The sequence below is a fragment of the Genypterus blacodes genome, unplaced genomic scaffold (genome assembly GCF_046128005.1).
Source record: "Genypterus blacodes isolate CSIRO-AG114 ecotype Tasmania unplaced genomic scaffold, CSIRO-AGI_Gbla_v1 ptg000037l_1, whole genome shotgun sequence".
NCBI lineage: Eukaryota > Metazoa > Chordata > Actinopteri > Ophidiiformes > Ophidiidae > Genypterus > Genypterus blacodes.
In genome coordinates, this window is record NW_027466850.1 from 2262436 (window position 1) to 2288256 (window position 25821).

The 25821-nt window shown below is 40.7% G+C and overlaps 1 protein-coding gene across 3 annotated transcripts in view; it reads left to right on the top strand.

The window, feature by feature from the left end:
• Window positions 1-25821, top strand: part of arhgef10la (Rho guanine nucleotide exchange factor (GEF) 10-like a) — an 89005-nt gene that overhangs the window by 58504 nt on the left and 4680 nt on the right. For 2 of the 3 annotated variants that reach the window (XM_076147198.1, XM_076147200.1), the window contains 5 exons: window positions 10730-10816; window positions 14260-14474; window positions 15608-15765; window positions 17982-18124; window positions 23536-23707. In XM_076147198.1, the coding sequence (XP_076003313.1) occupies window positions 10730-10816; window positions 14260-14474; window positions 15608-15765; window positions 17982-18124; window positions 23536-23707 (775 nt within the window). The remainder of the gene's footprint in view (window positions 1-10729; window positions 10817-14259; window positions 14475-15607; window positions 15766-17981; window positions 18125-23535; window positions 23708-25821) is intronic. The other variant, XM_076147199.1, reaches the window with a different exon arrangement.

A 25821-nucleotide genomic window follows, 5' to 3' on the forward strand; every position in this document is an offset into this window, starting at 1 on the left:
ATTTGCGATACATGCAGATACATAACATATCAATAACATAACAGGACTGTTGCAATTTTGAAAACCAACAAACTTGTTGTTGGTAATTTCTGTCTTTGTTGTTAGATGTAATCAAGCCACACCAAGTTACAATGGTATGCATTTGTTTACTGGACTAGCTACTTTTAAGACTATGTTGGACATGTTCCCCTTGCTCCTCGTGTCATCCATCTCCTCTACTGATGGGGTGAAGAGAGAGTCACACTGCATTCTGCAAGCCACATGAAAGTGACTGCACCCTCAGAAAATGAGCTTCATGAGTGGCATCTCCGGCAGCAGCAAATGCAGTGTGCTCTTGACTATATTTATAGCAGTGTCTGGTGAATGACGGATTTACAAACGTAATGACTCAAAGCCTTCACAGACAAGATGAAGAAAGGTGCCCTGTGAAGGCTGTATGTGTGTTGCACACCACAGATGAGATGTTCTGTTGTGAAATATGGATTAAAGAGTAGAAGGACAGTGTGAAAAGGCGGCCTTTCCCCGATGTGACATCAGTGTGATGATTTATTTCCTCTCCCCCCAACCAGCCTGTTTATCTTTTATTTTAGTGAAGTCATCAAGTTGACACTTCATTCAATGATTCTGCATCTGTTTTTCTTGAAGGTCGTTTGCTACCTTTCAGAGTAAGACATCAGCCACCTCTCAGGAAAAGATGGCACACTTGTGGCACATCCACAGATCCCATCATGCGTTGCAGCTCTTTTTCTACTCTGGAAAACTGGAAAACGCTAACAGTGGGATGTGCAAGAGTGTATTTTGTGTGCATCAATCTCTCTGACCTGGTCGTCTTCAGGACCACTTTTATTTTACCCCATGTCTGGCTCATCAGAAATGTGTTGTTATGCATCAAGTTCTATGTGTGGACTCAATGCAGGCATGCAATTATGAAGATGAAGGAGCTGTCTTTATTGTGAGATAACTTGAAAAACAGGAACAGAATTGCATTAGCTGAAGTGGATCAATTTTCATGTTAAAGCACTGAAAGGTTTTCAAAAAGACAATAACGAAAGATAATAACTTGAAAATCTATATAAAATGTCCCCTTCAATGTGGAGGCAATGCGACAAAAGTGTTTTTTACTTTGTAAGGTGTGGGAGAAGGATAAGCGTTTACATTGATTGAGGATAATTACTACATGATGTTAGTTTGCATTTTGAGTTTGAAACGATGCATTTGTTTTGCACTAGATGTTCATCAAATGTCAAGCATTAGCTTTTCGGTACATGATTAAGCAAAACCAGTCACAGTTTCAACCTATCAACCTACCAAAAGGTAATAATTCATGCATAGATAATGTCACACTTCAATGTTATGCACTACAATTATGAAAAAACAACAACAACTTTTGATGAACTGGCAGTGCAGGAAACACACTTTGGCTGCAAAACTTTGTAAATTTGGGCCAGGAGAACAGTTCCAAGCAGAAATGTGTTTGGCATGTGGATTTTTGAGAGTCTAGGAGTAAGTGTCAGTCTGATTTCTCTGTGTGGAGCTGGATCACGGCAGACCTGTCACCAGAGCTCCTACGACCTGGCCTTCCTGGCTGTCAGTGTGGCTGGGCGCTGTTACAATACCCAACTCCACCAAACTTGTCACTGTCACAACTACAGGAGCCAGTGACAGCACACAAGCTCTGACTGCTTAACACTCCCGATCAAAGAAGACCTTGCAAACAGGGTCAGGGCAGGAGTCAAACTTTGCCATTTGCACAACTCTGAAGGAGTTATGACAGTTTCAAACCTCTTGGCTGATGTAACAGCAGTGTAGTGGTGAGGCTTTCATCTGTGCCGATAGGGATTTCTACTCTGCTAGCACTGGACAGCAGTCAAGTGTATTGAATGAACTCAAGTAATGGCTAAATTGTACTTAACAGGCAAAGAGTAGTGGTAAAGTCAGTCAGTGGGTAGTTCTTGACTCAGACACCTTAGAGAAAATGCTACGGCATTGTAAAGTGACTGACTTTGGTTAGTAATAAGTTTGTATTGTACACCTCTGGATGTATTGAATGACATAGTTTTATAGCAGATAGTTTAAGATAATCAGCATAGGTTCATGGTACATTAAATCTCAAAATGACAAAAAGCACTAGACAGTAACAGAAAGGAAATGCTCATAGATAAAGATTTGGACTCAGGATGACAACGTCTACACTATTGGGGTTTATGTGTCAGTTTTGTAGCCAGCATCTTGACTGGTCAAAGAAAATCAGATTGGCTGTGAGTGGGTGGCCATGAGACGGTAAGGGACAGAGAGTGAACCAAAATCAAAACTTTAATTTTGTTCATTGTTTCCCTTTGAGTGAAGTACCAAAGCATTACCTTCCACATCTGTGTAGCTCCTTCACAACATCAATTTAGCCAATAGTAAAAAGCAGCCAACTGACAAGCACAAAAACACGTCTTCTCTTGCACATTCCTGTGATGACTGTACATTTTATGTAATCAAAATATGTCTGCAAGAAATTTAAGAGTGATCAAATTAGGAAATGTCCTTGCTTTTTGTTGGAATTGTCTAAAGTGAGGCTGCAGTTTCATCTGCCACAGCCTCCGTACAATGTATGACGTTGTCCGTCGTCACTCACTTTGCCAATAGAGGGCAGTGTGAGGTACAAGTACACGGAACAGCCGCACCCACCTCTTGTTGGCTGGGTCACCTGCGAAGGGCCCGATCCGTTACAGTGTCAGTTAACATCCTAATTACAGGGACTCATAGACACTGTAACAATGTCTTAGAGAGTCTTCCTTGCCTGGCTTTCTGCTCACTCTGTAAATGTCAAGGCCGCACGAAGGAACAAATTATTTACCCCGAAGGAAGATCTGCTAAATGTGCTAATTTGGTCACATTCCTCCTTTTTCATTATAGATCACTGTTGAAAGTATGATAGACTAAAACTACTTCAAAAGGAAAGGGAAAGACTCTCCCACTCTTCTAAACCTCTTTGATTTCCTATTGTGCCAAGCCCTTCCTGTCTGTTGCACTGATAGGTTCTACGCTCTATTCTCCACTCCACTAATTAGTCTTTCTTCCAGCTACTTTCTGCCAAGACATGGACAACTGCCAGTTTGAACCTGAATGCTACTTAATTTATTGTTGTGTAGAGGTTTAAGGACAGGTTGTCTTTAACATCTGGGGGCATTTTGATTAGTTGCAAATGCGAACCTTTTGTTTAGCTGTTTTGTGATTTAGAGTGTGTTTTATACTGACTTTAATTGCATCATGTTGTCTCTTTTAATAGGTTTGACTTTGTTTGATGTTTCAGTTCTGTCTAAAAGAAGATTTAAATAAAGCATTTGTATTGCAGTGTGAAATTAGAGGGTTGGAGCAATAGATTCAGAGTGTGGTGGATGAAACTGGGTTTGAGCAAAACTAGACACCAGATTTGTTAAACAGATCATTTTATTTGTCTCATGTTATGCCAAGCAGGCCACCATAGAATCATGAGCCAACTATTACAGGGGGCAGATTCAAATTCTGGAGGTACCGCTTGATGTGATGCATTTCTTTGGCAAATAGTATATACTGTAACCATCACATGGCTCAGCCTGAGTTGGCACCAGAACCCTGTTTGTTCTTTGTTCCCTTCCATCTGATTTTAAGGATTATAGAGAGCCCTGACCATCCTTGTGCCCATTTTTTCATCGGCACAAGACCGCATACTGACAAATAGCGTACTAGGTTGGCTTTGACATGGTAAAGATACACAACAGCTTATCTGGGTGGGTCTCTGGCAAAGAGAAGGGAAGATGAGGAAGTGGTTTAATACACAGAGAAGTTTTGGCCTGTAGTCCGCTTCTGAACCAATCACTGCACGGGCAACACAGCTTTCATCTAGGCGACTTGGAATTGCCCTGGCTGCAGGAATCGTGTGTGTGTGTGTGTGTGTGTGTGTGTGTGTGTGTGTGTGTGTGTGTGTGTGTGTGTGTGTGTGTGTGTGTGTGTGTGTGTGTGTGTGTGTGTGTGTGTGTGTGTGTGTGTGTGTGTGTGTGTGTGTGTGTGTGTGTGTGTGTGGAGGGCACAGCAACAAAGTGAATTTGCATCACATTAGTTGGGTATTGCAGTCATTCAGCTAGGAGCATTGAAGGACACAAGGAAGAACATTTCAGTTGACTCATGAATATGGGTTTGTGATGTCCTGACAATGTCAAGCTGTGGCTCTGAGCATGTTCCAACTTAATTCCACTTATTGCCGAAATAATGTATGACATAGCCAGCGGAGACACAGAAGTGTTACTGTACAGAAAGTGCTTATTGAATTATGGAGACATCACAGTTTTAATAACTGCATTTACTGCACGACACTACAAGTAAATAAAGAGTTAAAAATCAAGCTGTCTGCTTAGTCCTCTTGTGCAGATGGTTTAATCTTATTGTCTTGGAATGACTTTGAATATTCTGAGCGTAATGCAGCCCTGCAAGCACAGCAGGTGGTTGGGCCTTTGATCTCTGCTTGTAGATGCTGGTGGAATTTAAATCACCATGTGACATCTAGCTGATGAAATCATAACATGAGCAGCATGTTTTAACTTTGATCATTCTGTCCTTTGGTATTAGATTGATTATGCTGTATCGGAAAACAGATAATGAGAAAACACCGCACCTCTGTCCTTATGGTTGACACATATACAGTATGTGTGCATAATGGCATATTTAGCCAGATACCCTAAGCACTGCATGTATGTACAGGGTGTGCCAATAGCTGTTTGAGAGGTCACTCTACGCAGCAAAAACAATGAAATAGATACCGATTACTCAACAAAAAATTTAATAGCAGAATGCTCTCATGACTTTGATGAAGAGAAATGTCTATCAATCTCAAATCAAATAAAACTGGAAACGTATTCCTAAAGTATATGCCCTGCGATTGCAATTGCTGAAAGGTGTTGCGGAATGCTAAATAAGTGCCTGAAAGAATGAAGTGTGTAGGTCTGAAAGATGTTTAAATGGTTTTTGTACTTGAAAGTATATGTAGAAGTTGGAAGGGCCTGAAAGAAATTTAGATGTATTTCAATAGGGAATGGCTGAAACAAAAGTGTTTTTTTAACTTGTGCTATCTGAAAAACCTTAATTAACCTTGAACAGATTTTAAATACTAAAGAAGTGCCTGAAACAATGAAGCCTGAATGCCTGGAAAATGTCTGAATGGTTTCTGTTCCTGAATGAATGAAGAAGTGACAGCTAAAGCTCATGTCCTTTGAGGCTGCCAATTGTTTATAAACAACAGGTGTAGCCAATTAAGCAGAGACACAGAGCTGAGTCAGATTAAAGTACGCCATTATATGTTGCATATATTTTATGTTTAGGTGTTCTCTATTATTCTCCTTTCATGTTAACAGAGTTCGTCTCAGCACACAGAATTTATCTAGTACCCTCTGCACACCTTAATTATTTGAGCATGATTTGATATTTCTTATGCTCCTGTGGAGATGTGGCTCATTCAAGTTACATCCTCCCGATTAACCCATAGCAACAACCTCACCTAGTCAAAGCAGGGCCAAACATGATGGTCACACGGTTCAGCCCGAGGTGGTACCAGAGCCCTGTTTGTTTTTGTTCCCTTCCATCTGATATTAAGGATTATACAGAGTCCTGTTCAATCTTGTGCCCGTAATTTAATTTAATGATAACCTGGATAAACATTTCACAACATATCTCATGTTAGTAGCTTGTTTAGTGTGCATTGGGTTTTGCAGCGCTGTGGTTGTGAGTAATTTCAGGTTGACTGGCGATTCACTCTGTGGTCATTCTGCCGGTTGCCTCGGGCAGTGGAGTTGCAGTGGGGAGGCAGTGCCAGCACCAGTCAATTACCAGTTAATAAACAGTGGAAGTTTTCTATTAGTGCCTGTTTGCCCGTGTAAAGGATGGTTGGTATGTGGAATTGGGGGAAGAAAACTGTGGCCTTTAAAAAGGCATGGTTTCTCTCCCCGAATGTAATACACAGTACCCATCTCCTTTGTGCCTGTTATTGAGATGATGCTTGTTATGCAGTAGTTGTAGCAATATATAATTATTTTATTTTATTTTAGACTGCCCAGAAATGCATGTTCAGGAATTTCATTTCATGTGGTTTTTCACAAGTGGCTAGAGAGCATTTTTTTCTAATATTGAGAATTCATTGCCTAAGCACGGGGGAGTCGCACAGTGCAGTGCTGCTGCATGCACTGTCACTGATAACATTATGGGCCCCTAGGTGAATGTGATACAAGGAGTCTTGTGGAAACATGCAGCAACTGTCACAAATCTGATGTGTGACAAATTCCCACCCAGTAGAGTGCAGATTTCACAGAGCTTAGAGATGTGGCAGTAAGGAAAAACACTGCACCTGAGAAGCCCTGGGAGGTGAAACAACATTAATTGGATTTTGGGAAGTCATCTTTACTAGGGGGGTACAACTCTGATAGTCCAAGCTGAGGGAATGAATCAATAAAAGTATACCCTTGTCGTACTACTCAGGGGTTCTTAAACTTTTTTTTTATCTTGGTCCCAAAAGTAAAATTGTGTGTCCTAGGGACAAGCATATTAATGTATTATTATCTGCCATAATAGCTATATTAATCTTCTATCAATAAAAGCAAATAATAAATTGAAAACTCCAGAGTAGCAGACAATTATGATAGATCCGCCCTTAGTATCCTGCAGAAAGAAGTCTATTTATATACCGTTTTAATCTATTGCTTCCTAAACCATTGCCACCTGGAACCAGCATATGGACTGGCGCCCCCTTTGGGTAATGAGTCGAGTGGCCTCTCTGTCGACCACTGGGTCATTGGTAACCAGCAGCTGGGAGGCCGCCCTCTCATCACAGCAACAAATCTCACTTTAATTAGCACACGCCATTCCCCCATTTATCTCCCCACAATCCCTAAAGTCCTCCATCAAACTTCCCACACCATCTTCCTGACTCACCTTCCTCTCAGACCTACCTCCCACCTGGGAATTGTCCCAGCACTCAGCTACACACACACACACACACACACACACACACACACACACACACACACACACACACACACACACACACACACACATGCCACTATAAATGAGACTGTCAATAGACTTAGAGCAACCTTGTATCCCATTGATTTTTAAATGGTGCCTCACTGATACCTTATTAGCATTGGGATCACTAGTGATATGGTCATTGCAGAGGACCCACATTTCTTTTGTGCCTGTCGATATAATTTGCACATTCACAGGTGGAAATGATCTCACAGGCTTTGTTGTTATGGTCACGCAGGCTTTTTCTATTGGCTGTTAAAAGAAGTTCAATACGAGGACAAGTGGTTTACTGTATTGATCATAGTCACTGTCTGCACGATAATGGGGAGACAATGTATCCTCACCTGGGTGTCCTTTTGTACTTTAGGCCCTATGAACCATTCACATAGAAATAAAATTGTGGCGTGTGGAATTTGCAGTGTTTTATTTCCGACTGAAACAACATTCAGTCTTATGCACATGGCTGCATGGTTGTGTGCATCTAAATAGTCTCTGTATTCATCGTAGTGCTGTTTAAAATGTTCAATAAAATGGTGTGTTTTGTTAGCAGATAGCTAATTACCACTACAGTGTTCCATAATGAGATTTCCAGCAATCATTTTGCAAGAGTAGGCGTCACATTTTTCAAATGGTGAATATCTCATTAAGGCCTCTTCATTTACACATCAGCTCTTTATCTGAAACGATCCCAGTGCAAATGTTGGTCTGAATACCTGATTAAGTTGTAATGCTATTGTTCTGAAAGAGTGGATAGATCATCCAATCTAGACTTACTCTGGAGAGTGTGAACATATAAAGCGGTCTGCTCCAGCCAATACTTCATAGTCTAAGGGCCTGTCCACACTGTCGGGGATACATTTGAAAATGCATCTTTTTCTATCCTTCTATGACTGCTAGACTAACAGAATGGATAAATGTGAAGACAGCCTTTCAGTGTGGATGGGGAAATCAAAGGTTTTGAATATGAATTAATGAATATGCTTACACAAAAAGCCAAATTACACTTTTGTTTCCTGCTAGGTAGCAGACAAACACACAAACACACACACACACACACACACACACACACACACACACACACACACACACACACACACACACATTTGGGAAATGTAGAGTTTCCAGTTCACCCAACCTGCATGTGTTTGCACTGTGGGAACCTCCCATATTACAATCCCACTGGGAAGTTTGTTTTGTCAATATCGCATTTTCCCATTGGGCAGATAATCACGCCTCTATGAGGGAAACAAAATGTGTTGCTGGGTTTAATGAAGCCATTCAGCAACAAAGGCGCCCTCCCACCCTGAAGACGCTACTGTAGACGGATTGCGTTGACACATTAACAGCGTTTTCAAAAGAGTCCGGACTTGTGTGTATGTGGCCTCTATTGACTGATCCATTCACAAGCATTTGAGATCAATGGAACCACCAGAACCCTATGCTTGGAATCCTGTTCATCTTGTCTGCTATCCACTTTCTCCCTGGGTTTTCATATGAGCAGTTATTATGGCTGCCACTTAATCTGCTCAATGAGTTTGAATAGAAGGAGACAGACACAGACTAGTGGAGAAATAGCCTTGTTGGGCAGATGGGAAAGCTGGCCAGTCTCTTTTTCTTGTTTTGTGTTTTCACACGGTACAAAAGAGAGAGACTGAAAAAAGGGGGGAGGGGGGTCTTGGCCAGGGGAGGCTATAAATTACCAGTGATGGATGTTTACCGTCTTGGAGGACGACAGTTAAAGACGTGCAGCAGTCATTGCCGACCCCTCACACAACCGCCCCAAATCCCCCACCCCGCCCCCCTCCCCCCTCCTCCCCCGTGCAGCCCACTACCACACAATTAGCTGTTCCTTCTGTCACATGGCTCATTCATACACCAAGTTATAATCATGTTCTAAAAACGGACTGCTGCTCAGAGAAGCAGCTTGCATTGCAGGGGGCTTGATACATTTTCAGCCACAGACAAGCCCCCCAGTGGCAGTGGAAAAGGGCCTTTACTCAATAAACGACTTCCCAACCCCAGCTTCTATAGAATAAATTAAATTTCTATTTGTCTGTTTCAGGCAAACACATATACTATGTGAATTACTGATATCTTTCTCCTTTAGTAAGATGTCCTTTTTATTGTTAATAAATCAGACAACTGCCTCAGCTCAGGATTTAAATTTTCTACACCCTTGTGTATTCCCCAGGTGTGGCTAATTTCATTTCTAAAGGTGGATGTCTTATACAGTATTTATCCCTTGTGACTTTGAAGTGGATTCTCTGCGCATTTCATAGCTCCCAAATTAATGTAGTGCAGAAATTGTCTGTATGTGGTCACAAATTCAATCAATCTTTATGCATTTGGAAATCAAAGCAGGGAATGGAACGACTGTCTCTGCCCTCTTGTGCACAACATGTTTAAGGTATTATTCATTGTGCTGCATTTATTATTGGAAACATGGCATGCATGGATAGCACAGTTCTGATTCAGGAAATACAATCAAGCATAAAGGTCAAAACAAAAAAACAGAAATATTTGTCTTTTTTTTTATCTTCTGATCTTGAGCTTGTAGAAGCAACAGAGAGATCTTAAGCTGCAGATTTTATAGTCTTTTTAGCCTCCTAGGGTTATTTACTTGTTTACCTCATCTCCTTTTTAGCATTTAATATATAAAATAGCTACAGGTATTTTAGATATATTCTGCTGAAACCTGTCTTTCAAAACTGGAATATGTTATGAGCTTACAGCAAAATCAGTTAAATTGAGTCTCAGGGTATTATGAATATTCTGTGAAAAGTTAAATTCTGATATTGACATAAATAAGCTCTCAGGTGTGAGCAGTGAGTTTGCAGTGCTGAGCGATTGTAAATACTAGAGCAAAGCGCCCTTCAGGCCTTTTGATTCACTGTGTAAACGTTCCCTGTTCAGGGAGCAACTTTGAAACAACACATACAACTCCTTAGTTTAATATAATATTACAAATGTGAAATGAATTATGCTGGGATATAGTCATAGTTTAATAGGAGAGCATGAATAATTTATTGTGGCCTTAGGCAGAGATGACCTCGTTAGCCTCCTTGTCTGGCGATCGTCTTCACAGTGGTTAGCTGAAAAGTGATTTGAAATGAGACACACATTAAGTAGCAGCTTCATGTAAATACGATGGTATGTGTTTATCTTATTACACTGATGATGGGTCTTCAGAAGACTGTTAATTTATGATACACAAATGAAATGGAACTATATGACTACAGTAGACACCATGCATGGAAGGGCTTTAGTGGGAAAGCAGGAGTACCTACATGTGGCCTCAGGCGGTTCCAATGTGGGGAAACTATCTACCAGTGGCCTAGTGCGACTCCAATGACTTGATCTGCTTCGTTTTCTGTAGGGTATGCAGATTGTGGTTGCTTATCTTGTTACTGTATGAAATTAGCCAATGCATGAAAACCCTTGAATCCATAGGAAACATGAATATTGACGTGTGGCCTCTGGCAGCTCCAATGATGCGGTCTAGATCAATGTCTGCACAATCAATGTCAATGTCAATGTATTAATTATAAATATTACTATTTATTTATGTTAAAAATTAAACAAAGTATAAGACACCAGTAAATTACAATTGTAACTATATAATGACGACAAACACACACGCTCTTCAATTACAGTAGTACGATTAAATCACTGTTTATTTTGTCTTTTCTAGCTTGAAGCTGCCCTGCACAGTCCTGTTCACTGCGCTCTGTTGGGTTTCTCCGCAGCAAGTACCTCCCTACCTCAAGGCTACCTTTGGGTGAGTTATGTACGCACACACAAACAGACAAGCAAACCTGACTTCTTAGGTGAAAGGGATAATACAGTTCCCGATATTTGGCCCCATGACATTATTAAATGACCATTTAAATGTGTTTTGTAAATTCTGTGCTTATTCATAAAAAATACACCTCTGGGCTGAGAATGAAACCATTTTTCTTGGTAAAATATTTCCAGGAGATGGTGAATTAGTTCAGAATAAAGGTGTGGGTATCAGTGAGTATGAGATTTATGATGAACGGGGAAAATTGTGCTGCTATCACATCACAATCCCCAGACTTGTGGGAATTAGGCTGGATCTAGAAAGAGGGCCAGATCGAGTGGAAAAAGGTGGAGAGAATCCACCATTAATCTTTAACTTTCAGTTCCTAAATCTGCTCTTTTTTGGAGAAGCTTGGCAATTTATCAGGTAATCCTCTTTGACCTAAAAGTGGCTAAATCAAGTAAAGGCCCTCCGAGACACATAGTACAGCTGTGTCTCATAGTTAATTGTTTTAGCGATGGTATTCTAAAGAGGACTGGTTGCTCACTCAGATGGAGAAAAGAGATACCGTGAAGCTTTAGGACACAGTGATTTCTGTGTTAGTAGGAGCCACAGCAGTGCTGACCTTCACGTTCCTTTAGAGCACAAACTATTACAGACCACTGAATTGCCTTATCTTTCCACACCAGTGTAAGGAATAAAGGAACTTTGTTCACAAGCCATTATTATGGTGTATCTTACAGTGGTCATGAAAGAGAATGCACAATATAAATGAGAGATTTTGTTAAATGCTTTAATTGCATTACACTTTCTTTTATGAACAATACGCCAATAACATGTTCATAAAAGAAAGTGTATATTAGGTATCTGTAATGATCATGAGGATAAGTTTTTATTAAAGGTGACGTATTTCTCTCTTTGTTGTTTTCCAATAATTAAAAGCCAAAAGACGTTTGAATTCATCCACACATACAACTGCAAAGTACATGGCTAGCAAGCAATTGTTTGGTCTTGATTGCTGATTGCTGAATGAAAGAAAGAACCTGGAAATCTGTATACATAAATGACATCAGTCATCAGTCTCACGCTTCAAAGTGCAATTTAATTTAAAATAAATAAATTACAATGAAATAGGCTTAATAAACAAAAGGTCAGATGCTTTGATGACAATGATTTTGTGTTGAAATTTTGATTTGCACAAGTAGTTACATCAAGCACATCTGACTTGCTTCCATACTGTTCATTTATCAACCTACACACTGACAATAATCTTAAAGGCCTGCAAATGCAGCAAGAATAATTAGTGGTTAAGCATTCTCACCCCCAGCTGGCTTCAGCACAGTGGCAGGCTTGTCAAATAAGGGATGACACTAATCATGTTAAATAAAGATGAGTTATGGGGATTTCTGTATGCTTTGATCAATTTAATGACATTGTTTCGACTCAGCCTGATACCCTGGTGTTTCCCTGTTTGGCTTCATCTTCCTTGTCCCACTTTCTCCAACATTTTACTTCTCACTTTTAGACAAAGCCAGCATTAACTCTGCCTTTATTTTGTTTTCATCCCACACACTTATCCAAGTACTGAGCATTTAGGACAAGTGTTCATGATGGGGAACCTAAAATGTGCTCATTTGCGATTACATTTAAAATCTGATGACCTATATTTTGGCTCAACTGTGTGGCCAAATACAATTGGGCAGAGGCCACTATCATGGTCATTCTTCCACACTTCCTCACTTCACCCAGACGAATGTAATTAAAGCTGGCAGAGTATTCACTGTTTGGGAAGTTTATGCTTCTCCTTGGCAGAGTAGAGGAATCTGTCCAGGGCACGACTCCAGATATCTATTCCTCTAAATAAGTAGTGATGACTTTGTCAGGGCACAGTAATTCCACAAGGTATCTTGGGAATTGAATTGAAAAAGGAGGAGAATGTGGTCGGTGACAGTGGTGGCGGTGATAGTGGTGTGTAAGTGAGTTTGGTGGTGGTTGGGGGGTACAGATGGACATGTGAATGTGTAAATGCTTGAGGATTGTGGGTGAGGAGGCCTTGCCTCTGGCTGTGGTTACACAGACTCACTTGAATCTGTATCTTTTTGGGCTCCCTGCTGTAAGATAAGTCTTCCCTATCTTCTCTATGCCCTGTGCAATGGACCATTATTCGTTCTGGCACATTCTCTAGAGCCCACAGGATCACTCCTGTCCAGATTCTGCGCGCTGATACAAATCAAACAAATGATTGCATGCAAATAAGGGCAAGCGAGGAGAAGAAGAGCTAAGGCCTATATTTAGCTCATGTCACATTCACATGCTGTTGTACATTCAGGGCATAAATCTTCCGTGTCTACCAAGCAGCCATGGTTCTGTTCCAAGAAAGACATTGTGTTTCAGCCGGACATCCACCCAGGCCTCACACAGGAGTAATGAATGAAATCACACTGAAAAACCACTGTGACAACTTAATTGTTGGTGAATGGGAGCAATGCCACCCTAATTGAAACTGCACCACGGAATGGGTCAAGGGGTCCTGCTGCCCCCCTATATCCACTATTGACGTTGACAGGCTTGTTGCAGAGGGACAGACATGTAAATGTATAGAAGTGGCTAAAACAACGACAACACAATTTTCTCTGAAATAAATTGAAACTGTGTTGAGTAATTGCCAACTACCATTCTATATTTAACACAAACTTAATTTAACACTTAACTTTTGGTGTATTTTGAATAATGAAATAAATGAAAATGGCCTGGGTAGATTTATTAATACCCCTTGGTGATAATAACTAATTGGATTGTAGTGATTTTTTCCTTTAATTAGTATCACAGGTGTCTTCAATCTTATAATCAGTTATCCAGGCTTATTACATGGAGAAAAGTTCTCTGTGAAAGTTTCTTCTACGATTGGTTTGTTTATCTGTCCTATTTGTGTTCAGTGATACTGGGAACAGTGTCTGACATCTAAAGGATAACTTGGGTGTCTTCAAATCATGTCAGTGTGTCAGAGTTTGTACATGTTTATACTGCCTGTGTATGTGCTTATTAGGGCTGAAGAATGTTGTTATCAGTTTACAGATCCCCTTTGGATAAAAAGGAGATCCATTTTTTTTTAGATCTTCACATCTCACCTTTGCCTCACCTGTGTATGTTGGTGCTTTATTACCGAGCGTATAATGTGCTCAGACCTGCGTCATCATCTGGTTGCAATGCAGCCATACAATATTGCAGTGCAGCAAAGTTGAGGGAATGTCTGGAGAAAGGAAAAATGGTTGAAACCAACCTAACAGAATAAAAACTGTAGAACAACACAATCTCACCTTTGCTATTGGAAACATTTTCTTTTCCCACAGCACAGTACCTGTGGCATGATGATTCCAATCCACTGACTCAACTTAACATGGGGTCTCGACCTTTTTCTTCGTTATTTTTTTTCTCTACAGGTGGCTGGTGGAAGTGACAGCTCTCAAGGGCAAATAGAGATATTTTCACTTAACAGGCCCACGCCACGGGCTGTAAAATGCCTGCAGGTAGGCTCTGCTGTCCGTTGTCTGGTATATGTGCCAGAACCTTCTCCAGCTGAGGAAGTGGAGGTTGCAGTTCACAAGAGTCCCTCAGGGCTCGGCAACATCATCTGTCTTGGATTAGATAATGGGAGGTGAGATGCTGATAACTAATACTACAATACTCAATACTCAACTATTATTGATGGAAAAATGTATGTATGTGAATATAAAATGAGGACACATTATGAAATTGCAACAAACAGGGATAAGTTAACATTTAATATTTAAAAGGGGAAATTTCATGTAGATTTCATTGTTTGCTTTTTCATTCACGACTCTATTGAAACCTTTGCAGTGCTTCAACGTGTAAAAATTAATCTTGTATCATCCTGTGTGTTAGAACCTACAACGTGGGTGTGATGTATCTATAGGCATGACCATATTTTGCGTGACAATGTTCAGCAGTTATATAACACTATAAAAGAATAAAAGAAAATAGCAAAAACCTGAAATGTCCACTTTAAATTCAACAAAACAAGCACATCGTCAGCAAACTGTAAATCCTGCTTTTTAATATAACGTTGCTTGTATTGTCTTTTATTATGGTCATGGTATGGTATTTCTCATAGAATAGATTAGCTTGACAAAATGTCGTCAAACCAAGAAATCTGAGTTTGCGCCCACACAGTATTAATACTGCTAATGCAGCTCAGAATTTCCTTTTCAAATCAAATTTTCCTTTGAGCAAGAGAGGATTGTTTTAATCTCAGTGTGCTGTCACAGTTGCACCGAATTAATACTTTCCATTCCCAGCAAATATTCACAATTTAGCAACGATATTATTACTTTACTGTTGGTTTCTCTTACTGTTTACTATTTATCTTTCAAACAACTTCAACAGGCTAAGATGTTTGCACTTTGTTACAGTAATTCATTCCCCTGAAATTTCAGTGTCTGTCCCGAGAAAAAGACAATAGGCACACGGTTCAGTAAAATACAATTTCAGCATTTTAGCACACACAAGACTGTCAAATCCAGTGCTACTTAACATTTTCTTTTGCATCAGAGAGAACAAACAACTGTGCATTTGTCATTCTGAAAAAGGCAATAAGATGCAGCAAAGTTCAGATGGCATTTCAAACATGAGAATGAAGGAGTGGTTGCACACACACAGCTCTTTGCTCCAAAGTGCACTGTTAAATCAAACTGCATGAGAACGAGGTGCTCTGTCATTTCAGATGACACTCATTTATCATGTTGGCTTGTGCTGCTTTTGCTCCTCCAGCATTCTGGTCTACGGCAGTGTGGACACTGCAGCGCAATGCCTGTTGACCCTCCGTAACCCAGAGGGTTGCCCTGTCCTGTGCCTGAAGCATTCGTCTCGCTTCCTGTTTGCTGGCCTGCGGAATGGGAACATGATGGTGTATGGAAGAAATAATAATAGTAAGGTCCTTCCAAGGTTGGTTATATTTTTGTGGAATGGTGGGTGTAGTGTAATGTATATTGCAGTGGCAACTTTTGCGGAAGTGACATTTTACATCTATTTGTGTAATGGGGCCTGCTTTCTCCATCAAATGACGAGACATAAGAAGAAATACTGAGTCAAACCAGCACCAGTTACGCATTGAATTTGATTTAAAATATATCTTTCATTTATTTTAATTTTTAGTTGGATTTGAGTCCTCTCATAAAGCATTAGTTAACCTTGTGTTATTGTTGTGGGCAACTGAAAATGCAGCTTTTTCAGCTTACCAAATACAAGCTATACATGTTACATTAAATTGGATCTGTATCTAATACGAATGGAAAAATGCATTTGGTGCCAGGTGTAAATGTGTCGTGATTGGAGTGCAATCTGATTCGTGAGACCTCATACGGTCTTGTCCCAACTTGCATTGTAATTGAATCTCGGTCACAGCGAACCAGGTGCAAATGCAATGCAAACAGCTGGGACAGATTTGTGAGATAAATTCCGCACCCCTGTGGAAGACGTCACCAACAACAATTTGGCTCTTTCGATGACGGCATATAAATAATTATACTGTGATCATAAACACCCGTCAGACCGACAGATCGCAGCGCAAATTTCCGCAAATTCCCCTCCCGTCAACAACAGTTTTGTGTTCAATCGCAGTGCAGATTAAGAAGCGCACCCCGCCCCCCCACCCCTAGTTTGTCAGGAAAACAAATTTGAAAAATTTCTTTTAATTTGAAGAAAAAGGAGTTTGTGAGTCACTGAAATTCAGTGTTGGGGCTGGTTCATTATTGAAGGAATTCTAATAAATTCAGTCTCATCTTCATGTGCAAACAGCATACATTTGTGGGTGTCCTTGTCTTTGAGTCAGATTTTCTATTCCATCGCTCCGCCCATAGTCCTTGTGTCTCCTGATAATAGCACTTTGAAAAGGTGTATTGTTTCAGGACATTCAAAACCACACCTCTTGAAAAAAGTAGAATTTACCAAATTCCCAGTATTTCCCCACCCCTGCAGGTTTTCACTCAATCTGTGAGTATGAACATAACACTTCAACATGGGGTAGATGGCATGCCATGTTTAGTCAGGCGTTGCACAAGGTTGGGGGGGGGGGCTTAATACCATCTCAGCAGGGGTTCACAGTCTTCACATCCAGCAGGGATACAATAGCTCAATCACTGATGCTTCTTACCTGGCCACAGCATGTCAACGTGCTCTCCTTCCTCCTGTGTTTCTCTCTCCTCCCAAGAAGAAAGGATGATTAATTGCACCAAGCTGCTGCATGCCGATTAAATATTACTATTCATGCTTTGTATACAAGAAAAGGGACAGGATAAAAGCTCTAAAGGGAGCCTTGGAATATTTGTGGATTTGGCAGAACCGTTTCAGATTTATACCCTCGACGAGTGTTCTTCTACTTAAAAACATGTCTGCATGAGCCAGAAAATGCCAAAACCTCAGTTGAGACATACAGTATCAAACGCTTTATGACAATACCTGACACACTGTTTCTGACAGTGCAAAGAAGTTTGGTGTGACAAGCCGGAGTTCCTCTGCGTAAGGCGGGCTGGGAAAAGGCTTTGCTTAGTGTAAGGGGCCGGAGGGACATTTACAAGAGTGAATTTTGAAAAGGTGGAAAAATGACCTTTATAACATGCCAAGCAATTAACCTGTGGAAGGCAGAGGGCATTGTAAAAGCTATTCCACTATGAAAGGCTGAAATAAACAACTCAAAATGTTAATTAAATGGCTGGGTGCGCTCCCTTCTCTAATTTTGCTTCATTAACACACAGAAAAGGAAAGGCTTATGTAATTCACTTTATTGTGTGCTTCTGCTGTGGTTGCAATGTGTACCCCATGATTAAAACTCAAAGGAAAGAAAGGCAGTGGAATGAGAGAGAGGGAGACAGTGAAGCAGTAGTGAAGAAGTTGCGAAATTGATTAAAATACTCAGCTAACTGATATGGTGTGGTGTGTGGGTGGCAAGAATGTCTTATGTTGATATAGTCCACAGTTCATATTGTCTTTTAATTCAACCTATCCTTACTAATTTCTCATGTGGTTGTGTTTTAATGAGAGAAGGAGCTCGGTAAATAAAAATCCAGATAAATTCCTGTGGCAGTGTGAGAAATTGAACTTTATTGCCTTTGTTATTACATTTATTCATTCCTTTTTGTATTTATAGGTGATCTGTGGGACCCTGAGTCCTGCAGATGTGTTAGTGTGGGTTCAGATGCGGTGCGGACGCTGCTGGTGCTGGATGACTCAGTGTGGGCGAGTTGCGGGAACTCTGTCTCGGTCATCAACGTCTCCAGTCTCAACACTCAGGTAACTAACCAAACTATAATAAGTCATCACAATGCAGAGCACTGATATTTGCTGCAAGACAAAAATAACTGGATCCTTGCAGGCAGCCAGGAGGCTTTTCTGGAATCATGTGGCTAGCGAGTGTAAGGTTCAAATAAAGAAACTACGTCTTTGCAAGCCGCATGCGACCCTACAAAGAGAAGTTATGTATATTGGTTGCTCAACGTACACATTTTAATCTGTGTTAAATGTTGAATGTTCTTTTCCATCAACTCCTTTCTGTCCACACATGGCTCCTTGTGTGGTCTTGCTATGACTAGTTGCAGAAATGTGTAGGTTCTTGTTGTTGCATAAACCACAACCAGAAACCTTTGCTAAACTGAAAACATCCATGAAATAAAATCCCAAAAAAGCAGTTTCCCTTCCACCAAGTAAATAATATTTACTAATAATTCTGAGCTGAATCCAGTAAATATTGTTCACTTTGTTAAGTGTTTTGTTTTTCCAAAGTGTGAGGTCAACTGCACTCACTGTGTCAGCTAAGAGATTTTCACAGGTTCACATGGTTAGAAGACCTGAATGGATGAGTTTGCACTCTAAGCTGATTTGCCAGAAAGGGGTTTTGCATTTGTTGTTTTGTTGGTTTTTGCAGTATTTGTGGAAATTTTCCTCTCCTTTCATTTTCTAAGAAGATTTATGCGCACAGCCTTAGAGAGCCAGCTTTCTAATCTGTGATGTCATCAAGATTTACTGCCTAGAGCTGCTGCATGGACAAGGAATCTAACACTTTGTGGATTCACACAATGTTTGTTGGGGCGCTCATACACAAATAAGCCTCATTTTGTTGTAGTGCTCTGAGCTCTGAGTTATGATACTGAAATACAGCTTTATCTCCAGAGAATCGTCTTGGGTGCTATTTCTGTCATGCTTTACATTTTTTGCGAAGTCATTCTCAAAAAGTGTTTATCTGTGTGAGCCATTACAGGTACACAGGGGGCCAGAGTATCTGGCTGTGCTAGACAATAATGAATGACAGAAGCTAACCTCCTCTGGGCAATGGTTATATCATATTCAGATGCAGAATTGTAAACTATTATCATTTAATTATAGCTCCAAGGTGTGCATGGTGTATGAGTGAGAAGAAGGGCTTTTGTTGATAAGGAGCAAAAAGTTTAAAATTAAAAATGTAATAACTGAATACACCTACTCACAGAAAATTTGCATATTAAATACTCGAGTAAATAAAATACTTATTCACCAGACAAGTGAGATTTTATTTATTTTTATTCCCTTTTTCCAGCCATATTTGAACCAAAGTCTTATGCATAATTGAAGAGTTTAACTTAATGGGGTAATTAAGACATTTCAGAATTTTACGCCAATTACAACCAGGAGTTCCAAACATGACTGATGTTAACACTTAATTATTCTAGCTGGAAAATCTTAATTATTTAGATTTATTTAGTAGTCTTAGTCGGGGAATTAAAAGACCTGTCAAATAATCTAAGAATGATATCAGGTCTGAATCCCAATTTTGAATCAAACGAAGCGTGCAACAAACTGTCTGTCTGAACATTACATAGTCTGTCTCCTACTGAGTCGTCCTCATAATTAGGAGCAAGCTGAACAGGGGATGTCTGCCTTTATTCCTTCACCTTTGTTCTGAGCTCAGTTCTCCAGAGACACGGGCTTAATCAGCTGAATGGCCACGCAGTGGAGCAGCTCTGGTTCACTGCATCTCCCACAGAGCTTAACAGGTCAGCTCTGGTTACATCTTTGCTAACCTTGTCTTCCTCAGTAATGTGGACTCCAGAGGTCTGACTTCACATGGGTTATGGGGCATATCTAGGATCTAGGAGGCAGGACTTGGCAACAGTAGCAAGTGCTGTGACTGGAGGAAGGCTGGAGGTTCATGGACTTATTCACTGCACTTCACTTCACACTTGTTCCTCTCTGAAGACTTTGTCCATTTTTCTGCATTTTTGAACCATTTGTCCATGACTTTTCTGGACATAGCAGTCCATCTCGTTTGACACTGTTGATTCTAGAACCTGCTGTTATGTATAATTCACATATCACCTTAGTGTGTGAGTAATGGCTGTACGCTTACATGCTTTACTTCGTTTTATAGAGACATTAAGAGGAAGATGTGTGTAAGGTGGTGTAGAGGAAAATTCTTACCTGCCACTGCAGAGACCTCCTTTCAATTTAGAAAAGTGGTAGCTCCAGTTTGGCCTTATGCTCCAACAGATGGACAACATGTCCTTTAGGTTGATGAGGTTCTCTGCTCAGCACCCCACCTCGCCTTGGAGAGCCCTAAATGCATGGGAAACCAACAAGGATAAAAATGTAAGCAACTCACCAGTCGCCACTAAGTTCATTTTCAAACGTCATGTAAACACAATAATTAGATTCAAATTGTAAATTGATTTACTCAAGCATGAGTAAGCCATGCCTGCAAGCATTCCTCAACTGGCATGCTTCCTCTGCTAAAGAGTGAGTCAGGAAATTATGCAAATTGTGGAATCCTAAAATTGTGTTTTAAATTAATTGCAGTATAGACAAGGATCAAGAGTATAGTGTAACATAGTGAGTGACTCCTACATTTTGGTTGGGGAACACTTCTATCATATAAGTCAGGTGGAAAAAGACAGCAAAGAAAAGTTTTTGCAAATGCATGGGAATGGAAAAACTCAATATTTTTATGACCATTGGTAAAAACTGAAACTAATGAGCCCTATCCACACTCTCTCCAGGCCAACAGAATCAACTTGTAGCAGCAGGGATGAGCCCAAATCTGGAGGAAATTGGGAAATAAAATCAGTGCTTTCAACACTCTTTCACAAGCCAAAATGACCAATGAAACCATATTTAATGTGCAGATGGCCAGACAGCAGAGATGTGAGCCTGAATTAAATACCTTACTTCAAAAACATGTCTAAATTCTAGCAAGTATGAAATGATTCACAAATACTCTCAGCTTTATCCTTTGTATGTTTCCATTCAGTCCATTATGACACAAACTGCCCTGCAACATCCAAAAGAGGTGTGATTTCCACCCTTGTTGCCAAACTTTAACAATGTAGGACAGGCATGAACACACAGGCTCTGATCAATACTGACTGGCAGACCTTGTTCCTTCCTCTTCCCATTACTATTCCCTCTCTGGGCCCTTTCTCCTATCACTCACATGTCCACTCAACTCTCTTCCGAAGCTGTGAGCTGGAATGTGGTCCACTCACCGAAAGACAAAGACACCGTGTCACCTGGCGTAATGAAGGACTAATGAGCTGTTCAGACCCAGCTGTACTGTTGCTGGCTGTTGCTGTGCTGTTACTCCCCAACGCTGGTGGAGGTTCATAGGAGGGATGCTGCAGTCACTGTGACAGAGCCGAGTTTGGGCTAAAGTGCACATTACCACTGTCAAGCTTCACTGAACACCTCATCTCTGTAAGCAACACTGGATTCAGCAGACTAATTCCAGGATGTTGGTTTGGGGCAACAGTTGTTGCCTGTCTAAACCTGTATTTGACAGTGTGCTTTCCAACCGTTTGGTTCCTGAGCCAAAGGAATTTCCGCCAAACTTTCTATCGATTGTAGACACATGATAGAGGTTTTGTCCTTACAAAGCAAAGTAATTCCATGCACTTCTGAGATTCATTTGATTCCTGTGTAGCTGAGTCCAATGAGAGTAATATGTACTTTTAGTATCGCAGAATGCCTTCCAGGTGGCTTAAAGCATATGGTAGGCAAGATGGCATCCAACAATTACAGCATGTCAGCCAGCAATTAGCTAGAAGTCCCTTTTAGAATGACTACACTTGCTCATGATTGATGTGAAAATTGTTGAGCATTTAAAATAACTTGTCAATGCAATAGTATTGCAGTGAGCCATTAAAGGTGAATCTCTCCTTTTTATCACGGGCATCTAATTTTGTGATGCCTGCACTTGAAAAATGAAGAGGCGCATTGGCAATCCGTTCTCGGGTGGAGCAGGAAGCCACAGCTGAGGAGTCAATTAAAAGAGAAAACACATCAAAGGCTTCTTTCCTTTCCACACTTTCAAACAAAGAAGGGCCCACTGGCAAGGGCACACAAACAGGTGGTAATCCCTGTCCGCCGGTGCACTTGGGGTGGGGTGAGGGGCATAGTGTCTTCTTCACTCGCGCTCTCTCACTGACTAATTGCCCAGCTCTAACACATGCAATGACACTGATAGGAGTTCCAAGATGATGCCCAAACCAACTCTTGTCATGCCTTCGACCGCAGGGGCTGCATGTGTTGCTATGATAAGGCTGCACTGCGTTTTTTTTCCTAGCTCCTCATTAAGTACTGTGTGCCTGCAAGCCGTATTTTCCTGTTGTGCTCTTAAAAACAGGGAGGCCAGGGGAATGTTGCAAAAACAGGCTCTGTCTCTGTGAAGTATGAAATTATGAGGCAGAGAATTATTCCTGTAAAAGCAAGTGTAGAGCAAGAATTAGATGCAAGATCCAAGGGTCGTTGACTGAGCTCCACTTATGACATGATCATGACAGTTATCTGATAATAATCGGCTGCAATTGAACTCTGTCAGTGAACTATGAGCTGAACCTCACAGAATTTGCCACACATGAGAAAACTCCTGCGCTATTTCAGTCGCCTTGAACTGTCTTGAGAGCATTTAAATAAGTTCAAACGATTTCATTCTGTGGCCCTATTCAAGTGGTAAATGTTTCTTGGGCTCCTACATCCTGCTATGGATCAGGATTATTGTGTTGTATTTATTTATGTATCCCTCACACTCAAGCTAAAGCTCAACACAATGCTTTTCTGTTGCTGTCATTACGATACCTAATTTAATTTGTGTGTTGCGTCCCTCCTAAGTGCTTTCAATTTTTCTTTTTGCCTGTGAATCTCCCTCCAGTCTGACATCAACGTTTCCATTATGACAACTGCAAAATTGGCACGTCAATTTGTTGTGGGTTAAAAACGGATAGTGAGCTAAATGTGAATAAAATCATCTGTACATGGAGCAATTTCCTCATATATAAGTTCCTACTGTGGTAGAAATTGTACCAATCATTTAAAATGACCTGTAAATGGTTTGACTGCCCGGGTTTACATGACTAAACTCCCATCTGAAATAGCCACAAATGATTAAAGTGTTTCTAGCAACCATTTCAATTGGAATAATGGTGGGTGAAGTGAAAAGAAAGTTGCATTCACCACAGTGGTGCAATAGTTAAAGGAGCCTGTGTGGAGATCCAAATCTAAATGTGTCTTATCTTATCTGAAAGACCAGATTCCATAGAGGAATAACCTTTCAGTTTTGGAAAGATTTCTTTTTTTCATCATGGAAATTATGACATTAGCTGATCCTCTGTCTGATTTCATTTCCGTGTGGTATTTATAAGTCTTACTGTTTCCATCTTCCCTTCCTCCTCTCATTCTAGAAGTTTGAAGTCCATCCAGACCCATCTGTGAGCGTAGCACACATGGTACGTGCCGGTGGGGGTGTGTGGATGGCATTTTCCGAAGGCTCCTCCATTCGTCTCTTTCACACAGAAACACTGGAGCTTCTACAGGAGATCAACATCTCAACGCGCTATACGCTGCTGAATCCTGGTATGCTCACATTACACATCAGTCTCGATTAGATGGACCCTCCATACGTGGAGGAATTGTTTGTATTTTATTTAGGATTGAAGGCATTACAAACATGACGGTCTCTGGTCATCTTTTGGGATCTCTGTTGTTCAACAGTAACACAAGGGTACCAATTAAAGCAATGGTGATGCCTTCCTGCCTAGAATGGTATTCTGGTCTTGTCCAAGTTGTTCCTTGGGTCCTGCACTCTGAGGTCTGACCTGAATAAGTATCCATCTCTGGTCCTTTGCAAAGAGCTATGGGGCGAGAGATGGGAATTAATGAAAAAGAAATAAAGTCTGCGTATTATGGGTTACCATGGAGACCCTCGTGTTTCATTCACGTGTAATACAGGTGTCATGTCTGTTCCCCCCTTCTTTATAAATGAACCACTCCATATTCTTTCTATATTAGCTAATACTTTGCTATTTTCTCTGACTGTCTCCCTCTCGCTACCATTGTTGTCTTATCTGCTCCAGTTTAAAAACCTCTCACGCCCATTTCATGTTTCACTGCAGTCCATTCAGGATGGCCCATTACTTCCTGTGTGCCTTCCCTTACAATGAACAAAACATTTAGCAGCTTTTTTTGTGAGGAGGTTACTATGGTAAACAAATTAGAAAGCACAGAAGCATGTGTGAGTTTCTTTAAGGGTGGAAACTATCATATAACAGACTGTATTTACTGTATATTGATAATAGGTATAGTCTGTGAGAGATTAATTTTTTCATAGGCCAAATTGGATGAGAATCAAGATGGTGACCGAGGACCTGTACATGGCAGTTTCTCAGCAGTGTATGCACAACAACAAACGAATACTCATTTCACAGCGGTTGGGTCACACAATAGCTGAGGCTGCATCACAGGGATCATTGCTGGTACCGGTCTCCTGAGGAGCTCCAGTCCAGATTTTTACCTCAGAAAGCCAGGCTCATTCAGCACACATGGGCATCATTTTGAACTTGAGGAACTGGCATTAATAAATCAGCATTTGGGAAAATTTCCCTTTTGTTGTTTTGTTCTTTGAGTTATTTCAGACTGAGATTGATGTATTTAGAGCAATACTTAAAGCTGCGGTAGCACTCCATCCATCAGAAGCTTTTGAATGATGAAAAAGCACAAAGTAAAATGGCAGGCATTTGTAATAGAAAGCATATTTTCACTTCTCTGTATATTTTTCCTATTTATTTTTTCCCAGATGAGATGTTAAGGAGAGCAGGCTGTTATGGCCAGGGTTTCTAGGAGAAAACAACTGACCCAGAGGTCAATTTCACCCTCCTCTTGAAATATGCTGCAGATTTTAGAGAGGCAGAGTGGCAGCCTGAAGCTTCGGCCCTCAGGGAAGTTACAGGGGTGAAAGGAAAAGACTTGCTTGACTCGTGTCTTCGGGGTCCACAAAAGGAAAGGGATCTTCGCCTTAAGTTGTGATTTGTTAAGCTCACAAGAGACAAGACGCTGATCCTCTTGATGCTCTACAACCACGGATACAGCACAGGAAACACTGTTCCTCTGTGGGTCTCAGTCCTCAGGTTTCTCCTTGACTAACTCCTTGACTAATACTAGGACACGCAGTAATGATATACTTTCCAATCCCTTGGCCTGAATGACAGTCATACTGAACAGGGAATTCAGTTCTAGTAAACAAGGGAGAACTTTCTCAGGCAGAGGAAACTGCTGATCTGTTCTTTACTAATGCCTTTAATAGTTCTGTCCTGAGGGCGAGAAAACAATATTCTAATCTAAACTCCTCAGTGACATATCGCAGGAAGTCATTTATCTTTGGAGGCATCTTTTTTCAAAGGTAAATAAAGGCTCCTATGATAAATCCACTACACAGTGGAGTGTGTGTATTCCTGTTAAAAGTGCCTCTTTAGACCTGTTAAAATCAGTGTCTTGCACCCACATCTTTTGACTGAACTTCAGGTCTCATGGCAACTACAAAGTGCTTGCTCATGAGCACCACACTCTTGCTCTCTTGCCCAAGTTGAAATAGACTCTTTGGCTATGCGAGCAAAATGGCAGATAGTTTCAGAAATTCACTGGTGTGACCCTGTGAGGTCTCCTACTAAATGCTCCTGCTCCCTGTGTGCTGA